The 11,709-nt window shown below is 41.4% G+C and overlaps 1 protein-coding gene across 1 annotated transcript; it reads left to right on the top strand.

Annotated features, from left to right (window-relative positions):
• The first annotated feature begins 2,529 nt into the window (after positions 1-2,529).
• Positions 2,530-9,698, top strand: C6H9orf40 (chromosome 6 C9orf40 homolog). The gene is made up of 2 exons (XM_065406521.1): positions 2,530-2,913; positions 8,285-9,698. Exons 1-2 carry the CDS (start codon positions 2,530-2,532, stop codon positions 8,441-8,443), a joined length of 543 nt encoding a protein of 180 aa, XP_065262593.1. The 3' UTR covers positions 8,444-9,698.
• Positions 9,699-11,709: the final 2,011 nt, after the last annotated feature.

The following is an 11,709-nucleotide window of genomic DNA, read 5'->3' as shown; positions in this document are numbered from 1 at the left end:
CCTTACCCCCTCCTTATACCTGCTGCTGGAAGCAGCTCCGTCCCTTCCCATGATGGAAAGGCAGCTACTGCCCACTGATATAAACCAGCCACCTCTTGTCCCCCAGGCTGGCTCACAGGGCACATCTAGAGCAGCAATCAGCTTGCTGTGCTCCAGCAGTGTCTCAAAGTGCTTTACAAGCCACATTGTGCTGCTGGGAGTGAGGTGGGGATCCCTCATTATACAGAGGGGAAGGACGTGTGTGTGCAGGGACTGCACCTGCAGCCCTGAGAACTGGGCCCAGCTGCCTTGTCCCAGCTCAGAGTCCGTCACCAAGCCAGGAATAGAGTCCAGGGAGCTGGGATCCTGTGGCCAAAGGCCTGGCTGCACTGGGAGTGTCTGGCCAAAGGTGGGGCTGGCCAGAGGGCAGGGAGCTGGTTTTGAGATGGGAGGTGCTGTGAAGCTGCTCTGCATTGCACTGAAGAAGGCTCAGTGAGTGACTGTGAGGCCACGCTGCAGTCACCAGGCCATATGGCATGCCCTCCCACCCGCACACGTTGCCTCTGCTGCCAGGGTTCACTACAGAACCGTTAAATTGTGCCCCAGCAATATCAACAGTTAAGAGGTGCCTCTACAGCAGCCCTTATATTTCTGATGTTCTGGTGTGAACCCTGGTAGAAATCTAGGGGGCACATGATTTCTACCCCCGCTCACCTCTGGCTGTTAGCAACAACTTCTATATTTGTTACAGCATACCTAGGTTAATTGTTGGATATTTGATTGGAACTTTAAGGCAATTTACATGTGGTACTTTAAATCTACCTCTAATAATATGTTTCCTTATTCTAAGTAAATTGCCTACTAAAGTAAATTAGATGGATATTAATCCACAGATTGTAATTTCATACAATCATTTTTGTATTTTGAAGTTATATAAATATTTTCTATGAGAAGAATTATTAAATGACTTGTGTTGGGGAAGGATCAAATTAACTGCTTTGTTCTCTTTACATTAATCTAATGGTTAACTTAGCTACACTATCATCCCCTTTGAAAATCCTTTTAAAAGTAAAAAAGGTATGGTAGGGAATCAAGCCGTTTCCATGGAAATGGCACTGGATAATAGATTTTAAATTTATGGTATTTTAAATTCACACTCTCATTCATCTAGCTGTGGTATCTTTTTCTTGGCATTGATAAGGTCATTTTTAGCTTTCTGTTTTTAAGGCAGATATTTCATGCTTCCAATTTTGCTTTAATTGAAAGTACAATTTTAAAGTTCACATGGGCAAAAAGGCATTTACTATTTTAAATGCTGTCTGGGAGCATAAAGCCTGCATGTTTTTAAAAACTGTTCTGCTCCGATCCCTATCCAGAAACCATATTGGACTAACAGCAGTTTTCAATAAAGGTTTACTTGCAGGTAGTCTGAACTTTCTAAAAGGAATCAGATTTTTGCTTTTTTAATAAAAATAAATTAGTCCAATCTCAAGTAAAGCCTATTGAAAGCTTAGATGCTGCCATTAAGGGAAATAAAAATAAATAAACTCTTTCTGCCTTTAGAAGGCAACTGATGGTCTCCTGTGGCTTTTTTCCCCCTGTACAATCTACTCTAATCCTTTATAGATGGATACATTCAAAAAGCCTTTTACATTTTTAAATTTGTTGAAATAAGGCACATTTAGTGTAAATGTTGATCATACCAGTCCCTTTAAACCTGTAGTATTGCCCAATTGCTCTTGACCTTTTAATTCAGTCTGCATACTGTGTGGTACTGATTTTATTTAGATAATCCTTACGAAGTTGTCCCAGTCCTAGAGGTAGAAAACACTTATGCCAAAGCGACAGCAAAGTTTGTAATGGGATAAAGCTGCAAAAAGGTGAATGCAGATTTGAGCTTCATCTCTAGAGATACTACGTCCCCAACGAGGGATGTACTAAATCCCTCTGCATGTGACTGGTACACCCACAGCTGGCCCCTGATGGTGAATTGTAGGTGCCACCCTGGGCCAAGATAAATACAGTGGCTGAAGTGTAGCTCCTCTGTCCTGGGCGGGATTAAATCAAATCAGTACTTCTCAGCTCTAGTTTGTAACATGGGTCCTAAACAGCTGGACCCCGGTAAATTACAGGTGGTTAGTGGGGTTGTGTAGCTTCGGCCCGCGTTACCCCACGGGGTAGCTACACAACAGGACGGAGGTTCGAGGCGAGCAGCTAAACCCGAGAAAGGCGTGGGACGGAGTGACAGATAAATGACCAGCCGGGCAGGAGGTTCACGCGGTAACAGCCAAAACGCGTGGCAGTGTCTAGTCTCGCCCCTGCATTGGCGTGGAGTTGTCGGCCATGACGGCTTCCAGCCCACCAGCGACCTGGCTGCATGCGCACTCCCCCTAGAGGGCACTACGAGACGCGGAAGGGGAGGGAAGGACAGAAGCCTCCTTAAGGCGCATGCGCGCCTAGCCCCGCTCCGCCCGCTGGGAGAGACGTGCTTGCGCCCGCTACGGAGGTACCGCCGCTCCAGTGCTTGAGCCGCTCGCGCTCAGCCCCCTGATGGCCAAGCGACACGCGGAGCCGCTAGTGTGTCACGTGCCCTGGAAGCGTTTCCTACCAGAACCGCCTCCGCTGCTCCGCGCGCCCGGGAGGCGCCCGCGGGACGGCCCCGAACTGTGGAGCCCTGTCCGCGCGGTACCCGGGGACCCTGACAAGAAGCGGAAACTGGAGGAGGCCGAGGCGCCTCCGGGGAAGCGGCCTGGACTCAAGGGCAACAGGCCCGGGGGGGAACCCGGAGACCCCGCCAGCCCGGGAGGGAGGAGGCAGCAGCAGCAGCGCGGGGGAGACGTAGGGCCCCGGGCGGAGCAGGCGATGCGGGCAGGCGGCGTCGGCTTGGGGGCCCGAAGCCCGGATCCTCGGGGGCAAGAGCGGGGAACCGAGGAGGTAAAGGCGGGGGAGGGGGTGGTGCTGATTAGGGTGGGCCGGCTGTTAGGGCTTCGGGAGAGTCCTAGCCTGCAGCCCGGGCTCGGTTCTGGCGCGTCAGGGCCCCTGTGCCAGGCGCTGCACGCACTACACCCAGCTCCTCTGTGGGGTGTCTCCAGCATGAGTAACAGCCTGGTAAAGTCAGTGCAGAAAGCACAGCGTGTCCTTCTCATTCCCAGCTGCTCCCTTCACACCAAACTCTCTTATGTGGCCACATAAGGCACGTGCCATTACTGGGTGTGGACAACAAGTGTTGGGCTTATCTGAAACATCTGGTGGTTGTTCACTGTCCAGATACAGTTGCTCCTCCCAGCTACTTCTATGTAAATCATGTTTGAAGGTTGAGCCTTACTATCTCTGCTTTTTAACATAGCATCTTTTGTAGCTGGACCAAGTTAGTGTTTCACTACACAAGTGATTCTTCAGCTGGGCAATATATAAAGGTTATTTGCATCAGTCTCTAACCACAAAGCCATAGGTGCAGGAACTAGGGTATGCTCCAGCACCCCCTGGCTTGCAGTAGGTTCCATGCATGTGGTATACAGGGTTTACAGTTTGGTTCAATGGCTCTCAGCACCCCCACTATACAGATTGTTCCATCACCGCTGCACAACATTTACTGGTTTAACACAGTGCACAGACTTCACTCTAATTTTAACTAGATAAGGTACCTTACTCTGTATTTCTAAGATTTCTGTGTAGCTTGTGCCTCCTGTAAATGGAGTCTTCCATGGATTACGCATGCCTCCTTCAGGGGTCTTTCGTCTCACTGGGACACTACAAGGACCTGTATCACCACTCTTCCTCTCTGTACTCATTCTTTAGGCAGAAGGTAAAACCCAACTTTTCCTGAACGCATGACAGTTTAGTTTGACTTCACTTCACCATTGGAATACACACAAGGAGGAGCCCTAAAGATATACCATGTTAATGGCTGACAACATTTCTGGATTACTAAATCCAAAGAGTGGAGGCTTCTCAGAGACTAATTTTTCACTGAAATTTTTTCCTGGCACAGCTGTTCTGTGCAGTGCTGCCAGAGTGACCCACTTGAAGCAACAGGTCCAGTGGGAAGATGTCACAAATAAGTATCAGTTCAATTATTATTATGATAAAAGTGCAATTTGCAGATCTGTGATACTGTCCATTATATGCAATATTATAATGTAGAAGTATTATCATACTTCTAACCTGTTGCATATCTTTAAACCTGTGGTGAGGCAGAAAAAAAAAATGTAGATTTAAAAAATGAAACTAAATGGCAATGGTAGGCAAGAGTTCTACAACACTTTTGCTGAAGGAAATTCCTGAATAAAACAACTGTAAAACCTCCTCCCCAATTATAAATCATAGAAGCTGGGGGTAGATAAGATCTATTAGTTCATCTCCCTGCCAATTTAGATGTTTTAACTGAAAATAGAAGCCTTGACCAAATTAATGGGGAATTCTTGGAGACTTAGTATTTTTGAAAATCGGGCTAATTATAGACTTAAGTCCCTAGTTTTAGGTACCCATTTTTTAAAATCTGAGTCCTTGAAGACATAACTATGTTCAATTGAGATCTGTGTTGGGCTTTCTGATTTCCACATACAGTGTCATGTTCTCTTCTCCTGCTCCTTTTTCTTTCCTTCATGGTAGAAATGTACATATGAAATGTGTAGAATTATCCCACAAATGAAGTGAGGAAGGATTTTTCAATCCAATGGAAAACCCATACTAGGCCAGGCTTCGTACAAGAACATATCTCTGTTTGGAAGGAGAAAAGACAGACTCCTTCCTCCATTGAGTATTTTGGTAGCACAAGTTGGTTTAAGGATTTGTATTGGAAATGTTGAGTTCATTATTTATCTCTGTTTTTACCTTAAATCAGGGTAATTGTAATTACTAATTGTAATTATGTAAACCTTTTTTCTTGTATAGAAGGCTGTAAACATACCTTGTTCTGTCTTACTAAGGAGATAGATATGACTTACTGAAAACAATTCTGCAGAAAGATTTTATAAAGATTTGTAAATTTCTGTTTTTAAAGTATCTTTTGGGCTATATGTTGACAAATAAGTCTTGACAAATTTACTAGTTTCTATAAACTCTGCATAGGGTGCTTCTTTTTTGATATCCTCTAGCTTCAAATTTATCAGACATACACACTCCTGAAGAGGTGGAGTTTTCTGATAACAGAGCTACTTGGTTACTCTACCCCTCTAACCTGTTTATTTGGGGTCCAGCACACAGCTAACTTGATCATTGATGTTTCTACTGCTCATAGCTCTCCCAAACCGCAGCATAATGAAATTAACATTATTCACAATTTTATTGATTCCTATAAATGTCATAATAACAGTAGCAAAACAGACTGGAATCTTTTTTAATGTCATGCTGCTGCTTGTCAAAGCTGTTATAACTGCATTTGTCCTAGAGCTGACTTTTTGCAGACTCAAGAAGACAGCATAGTGTGTCACATATGGGAGTTTATCTTTGTACCGGTAGAGTTAGAAAAATCAGTCTTTTAAAACGAAAGATTAAATTCTGCAGAAATTGATGGTTTAAGGTCTTTAGGCTTTCCACTTACCCTTGACAAGTGGATTTTCGAAGCCCTGTTTTGAAAATATTCCAAGGTTATACGAAAGATCTGACCCTTTCCCACACACTCTTTTTGCTCGTGTTTGGCACATGCAGCAATCTTTTGTGGTCTGAAGTTATCCTTTCTTTGGCAGTATAGATTGTGCATGATACAAAGAGACTTTCTCTTTGTTACGTTTTTTTTTTCCTTTAGATAAATAAGCTGAGGTCCTGATCCTATAACAACTTACACACATGCTTAAAGATAATCACATGAGTGGTCCCATATCAAATTAAGCATGTGACTTCTTTGCATTGGGGCCCTACATTGTAACCACTTGGGAACAGGGATTGTCTGCTGTATGGTTGTACGGTTCTTAGCACAATCGGACCCTAACTTGTTTGAAGCCTGTATAAGCTTCGACAATGTAAATCGTTACTTTTTATTTGCATCATTGATACTATGCAATATAAAAATTTTAGTTTGAAAGATTTTGATGCCTGCAATCCTCTATATTTATTATAAATGCAATTTCGTCTTTATTTCAATTAAAATGTAAATAGCTCTTCCATCTCTATGGCACTACGTTCTCCTACTGCTTGTGGCACGGACATCTAGCTTATGGGTATACTATGCTGTTTTAGTCTGTTTCCAAAGAACTTGTATAAATGAAAAACACAATTTGTGATAGTAAGCAGTACATTGCCTAGCATATTGGTGTTCTGGTCCTTGACTAGAGTTCCTAGGCACTATGGTAATACAAATAATAATGATAAAGTACTGTTAGCTGAAAACATAGTGCATTTGTGCACATGTATGAGAATGTAGGTTTTGCAAAATGCCTAGAGATCTTCATAAAAACCACACATTGAGTTCAAACACTTAATATTATGACACCAAATGACTGCCTGATAATTCCATGTTATTATTTTATCACATTTTGTTCTCTTCTACTGCGGAGCCAGCAGAGGGTGCAAAATTTTATTATTTCAAAAGCCATGTCTACACTGAATGATGCCAATTCAGTAGTTAGAAATACCATATTAATTTCAAACTCCATTAGAAATGGAAAGAATTGTTTCAAGATTCTGAGTATTAGAAACAATACAGTAAAACAAAATTATACAGAAATACATGTCCTTTTAAGTTGTGACAGGAGTAATTGTTTTTGCTTAGTCCCTTAGTTTAGGAAGGAATCATGGGTCTGGAGGAACAACTTTTATACATAACGGATATTTTATATATTCCACAATGGATGACTTGGAGGTTTACTTATGTTCCCTTTTTATGGTCTGTGTTTCTTCAACAGAAACAGTCTTTGCATGGAGTGTCTCATTCCATTAACTTTAGTGCTGCTTATTTGAGTAATGATCTCTGGCTAAAAACAGATAGCAGATTTGCCAGCAGAAAGGGAAAAAAACAGTTTTGTAACAAATCCGTCTGTAGAGTAAATCAGTAATGAATTTGTTCCAGTCTTATCAGTTGTCATCTGCACTGCTTATCATATACCCTGGTGAAAATTCATTATTAACATTGCTTTGTTTGTATTTGCATATATGTAGATGTAGAAAGAAAAACTGAACAGAAAATATTAGAAATCTTTTCTAATATATTGCTTTCACTGTAGCTACCATTCTTTAAATATATCTACCATAGATGCATTCAGTTCTCTACTGGGAAAATACTTATGATTCTTGTAACTGATAACACTTATGGCAGGGGTGGGCAAACTTTTTGGCCCAAAGGCCATATCTGGGTGGGGAAGTTGAATGTAGGGCTGGGGCAGGGGGTTGGGGTGTGGGAGGGGGTGCGGTGTGCAGGAAGGGGCTCAGGGCAAGGGATTGGGGTGGAGGAGGGGTGCGGGGTGTAGGAGGGGGATCAGGGCAGGGGGTTGGGGTGCGTGTGGGGTGTGGGCTCCAGCCCGGCCCCGCTTACCTGGAGCAGCTTCGGGGTGGCAGCGGCTGGCACCACGTCCCTGCGGCCCCTGGGGGAGGGCGAGGGCAGAGGGCTCTGCACGCTGCCCTCACCTGTGGGTTCCACACCCGAAGCTTCCATTGGCCGGGAACAGGGAACCGTGGCCAATGGGAGCTTCGGGTGTGGAACCCACATATGAGGGCAGCGCGCTGAGCCCTCTGCCCCTCCTCCCTTCCCCAAGGGCCACAGGGACATGGTGCCGGCCGGTTCCAGGAGCGGCGCGGGGCACACGGTGCCACAGGGGTGACAATCCTGCAGGCCGGATCCAAAGCCCTGAGGGGCTGGATCCAGCCCGCAGGCCATAGTTTGCCCACCCCTGACTTATGGAAATGTTCTTGAATGTTCCTTAAGCTAAGAAACGTCTCATGAGTCTCAGACTTTGAAATTGTCCATAGTGTTCGTATATTTCGTGAGAGGCAACAAAGGAGGGTTTGTAATGAACAATATTGATTTGTGTAAAGTTTAAAAAAGTGCAGAAACATTGCCTCTTAAATATATCATTGCATGCATAAACTGTGAGCTGCAGTAGACATGGTTGTACACAAGGTACTCAAAGATAATACAATAGTCCTCAGCAAAAATATTTAAATAATTATTCCAAAAACAGAAGCAAATTATTTGGTTAGGATTGTCCATTATTTTTTAATGTATTACATTTAAAACATTTAAGAAAGTAAAATATATAACCCTAAAACCATCTGGGAAATATCTCTTGGTTCAGTTTCTTTTGCAAAGGGGGTTATTCTCTTCTTTCTACTGCAGTGCCATACATTAACACATTGTGTTTTATTTCCAAAGCATGAGGAAGAATTTTGGCAATACAACTCATTCCAGTACTGGAGAGCACCATTACCTGCTATTGATCTGTCTGTCATTCTGGACTTAGATGGGGAGAACATGACAGATGCAAGAACTACTTCCAGGATTGAAATCATAGAGACTGAAATGGAGACCTGAGTAATTAATTCCTCGTAGCAAATCTATTTTGAGGAGGCTTGTCTCTGTTTGTGTTCAGGCTTTTCCTACTTTGGAACAATAAGTATATTTCTGACATTTTGAAAAAAAAGAATGTTCTACTTTTGTCAATCTGCACAAGTAAGGATGGGTTTGTCTACATTGATTGAAGGGTCATTGTTGGACACTTGCCAATAAACTGGAAAGGTGAATTTACCTATACAATGAAGAGAAGGCTACTGACACAGGACTGGCAGAAATATTTGAAAACATGGATGTGTAACAATTTGTAGAAAATCAGAATTTATTTCTGGACTTTCATAGCCAGCAAAATGAATAGCTTGGAGCATTACCGGTAGAAGACAAATGCCAAAACATTCCTCCTGCCCTGAACAGAAAGGATGTAGTTAACATACATAAAAGTGAAATTTTTATACCATGCACTTATTTAAAAAACTACACCAAAACAACTACCTTTACAATCTTTTCTGATGTTTTTTGCTTTAGATGTTGAACAAAAACAAACAAAAATCAGATTTCTATGCAAACCAGAAATGATTATGGTGGGATATTCTTTTCTGCTCAGAGCTGCCCTAAGTTACTTCACCTTCTCGGTAGTGATAACTCGAAGCAGTGGGTGGCTTGTGGGTGTTTTGTTTTCTTTTTCACATGCTCAAGTTAGTGCTATTCCCATTCTTTGTGTCATTGGGTTTAGAGCATTTGGTGGAGTTGAACTGCCTGAGATGTACAAAGCTGACAAGAAGAGCAGTGTGAAATGATCAGGCACACTTTTTCAGGGTTGAGTGATTTAGGTCCTGGGCCTGCAAAGACTTGAGCACGTACATAACTTTTCACACCTATGTAGTCCCATTGAATTAATGTGCTGCTGCAGGATTGGGACCTTAGAGCTCTATTTTTTTTATTTGATAGACTTTTGTCGGTAATAATTGGCCGAAATTAGATGTCTTATCAGTGAACTTTGATTTCATGTGATTTGTCTCCAAGTATGGTGGAAACGAGATATTTTTGTTGGTATCCTATCTGCTTTGAGAAGGTTTTTGGTGAATTTTTTAAAAATTTATTTTGTTAAAAACAGAGTTTTCAATGTATATTTGTGCATTTTTGTACTATATTTAAATTACCCAACTTTTCTTCTGTCTTCAGAATGTTACTGACATAATTGTAATTTGTTATTGCTTGGATATGTTTGTTTACAGTACTAAGTTGGATGGCCTACTTAGTAAACATTTGGAAAATCCTTTTTAGTGTTTGTACTTTGTCTTCAGTTTTTACACTGTGTGCAGCTTGAATTCATTTTTTGTGGTGCACACAGAGGTGAAGAAAGGGGCTAGACCTGGGCATAGCATGAAGCTTTTGCTGGAAATCTTCCTTACCATGCTGCTTCGGTGTATCCTGGTTCTCTCCTCAATGTTCTCCTTTTCTGTGTTCCCGTAAATAGACTTCTTGAACTCAAGTGGCCAGTATTGCTGGATATTTGTCAGATTGTATTGGTGTTTTTATTTGACTAGACCTCAGTTGCACTATAGCAAAAAATAAATAAATTTCATTTTAATTTGTATGTGATCCTACATCTCCAGAGTGGTAGCTAATGCTCTAATCATTGCTACTATATCAAGGTCCATTTTTAAAGCTTTTATTGTTTATTTTGACTGTTCAATTTTTATTATTTAAGTTTTTACAGCATCTTGGATTTAAAGGGACATAGTCAACTTTTTTTTTTTAAAATCACTTTTGTGCATAAAATTTTTAAAAAATTATGTACTTTTCAATAACACCTATGTTTACTATAACTGAAAGAAGTTAGTAGAAAATAAGATTTTTCTTTCTTTTTTCTTTGTTTATTTTGTGTATTTGACATCTTTGTGTGTGATCAGTCCCCCTATTTCCATAAGTTCTTGAGGTTTATTTATACAACAACAAAGTAGAAAAATCATTTTTAAAAATAGGAAAATATTTTAAAATCACAAACTATTAAGGGAGTCAGGTGCAAACGTAGTACCTAAAATTACTTTTAATTCGATATTTTAAGCTGACCATATTTCTGGCAGTGTTTTTATAAAACATGAATAACATGCACATTAACAAAGGTTACAGTCATACTCCACTACCCAGTTGTTTAGCAGCCTATTGAACCAAACACTGACTAGAACCAATTACTGTTTCAAAAGGCGCCACAGTTTCCTTCAAAATTCCAGGTAAGAAAATGTGAGGCAGAAGAATAGAGAATTTAAAAAAAAAAAAAAAAAAAAAAAAGTGTGTGTGAAATTAAACATCTTACACTGCATATGCTGAAAAGGCAAATTTGGTTACTAGTATATCATTCTTTTCTATATATCATCTGTGCAGGATTCTCACTCCCAGGTCATGTGTTCTTTAGTACAAGACACAGAACTGTTCTCATTCTCAAGATTAGAACACAAATCACGCCCCTTTATGGCTTTTGGGCACAACACCCCTTTAAGTGTCTAGTTGGTGAAGGAGGTTTTTTATGAGAAGGGCATGCACGACAGTATCAAAAGCCTTACTAAAGTAAAGATCTACTACTTCTCCCCTACCCCCAAGGCTTGTTACCCTATTAAAGAAAGCTATTCGGTTGGTTTGACACAATTTGTTCTTGATAAATCCATGCTGACTTGTTACTTATCTTCTAGGTGTTTACAAATTGATTGCTTGATTATTTTCTCCATTATCTTTCTGGGTACTGAAGTTAAGCTGACTAGTCTGTAATTCTCTGGGTTGTCTTTATTTCTTTTTTTTTTTAATAGATGGGCACTATATTTGCCCTTTTCCAGTTCTCCGGAATCTCTCCCGTGTTCCATGACATTTCAAAGATAATCACTAATGGCTCAGATATCTCCTCAGCCAGCTCAAAATGTTGTGCACAGAATTTTTAATTTTTTTGGTGCAGAATTCCCCCAGGAGTAAAGCATGTAGAAGATCCCTGGGGTGAGTTCGTGGGGGGAGAGATTGCAGGAAGACACTTATGCTAGGGGCATGTTAGCCCATAATTCTTGCATGTTTTCTTGAAGCATCTGGTATGGCATAGTTAGAGACAATATTAGATTGGATTGACTGCTGGTGTGACAAAGCAATTCTTGTGTTCCTTAGGTGATGCTGGTGTCCCCCAGGGGTCTGTACTGGGCTCAGTCCTATTTAACATATTCATAAATTATCTGGAAAAAGGGGTAAACAGTGAGGTGGCAAAATTTGCAGATGATACAAAACTACTCAAGATAGTGAACCCCCAG

The sequence above is a fragment of the Emys orbicularis genome, chromosome 6, assembly GCF_028017835.1.
Source record: "Emys orbicularis isolate rEmyOrb1 chromosome 6, rEmyOrb1.hap1, whole genome shotgun sequence".
Taxonomy (NCBI): Eukaryota; Metazoa; Chordata; order Testudines; family Emydidae; genus Emys; species Emys orbicularis.
This window is presented reverse-complemented; position numbering and strand designations above follow the sequence as displayed.

What these genes read in the sequence shown, in the direction of transcription:
- C6H9orf40 (XM_065406521.1), top strand. Translation starts at nt 2,530, where the DNA reads ATGGCCAAGCGACACGCGGAGCCGCTAGTGTGTCACGTGCCCTGGAAG. An exon ending in AAGAGCGGGGAACCGAGGAG is followed by an intron (nt 2,914 to 8,284) that starts GTAAAGGCGGGG and finishes TTATTTCCAAAG; the next exon opens with CATGAGGAAGAATTTTGGCA.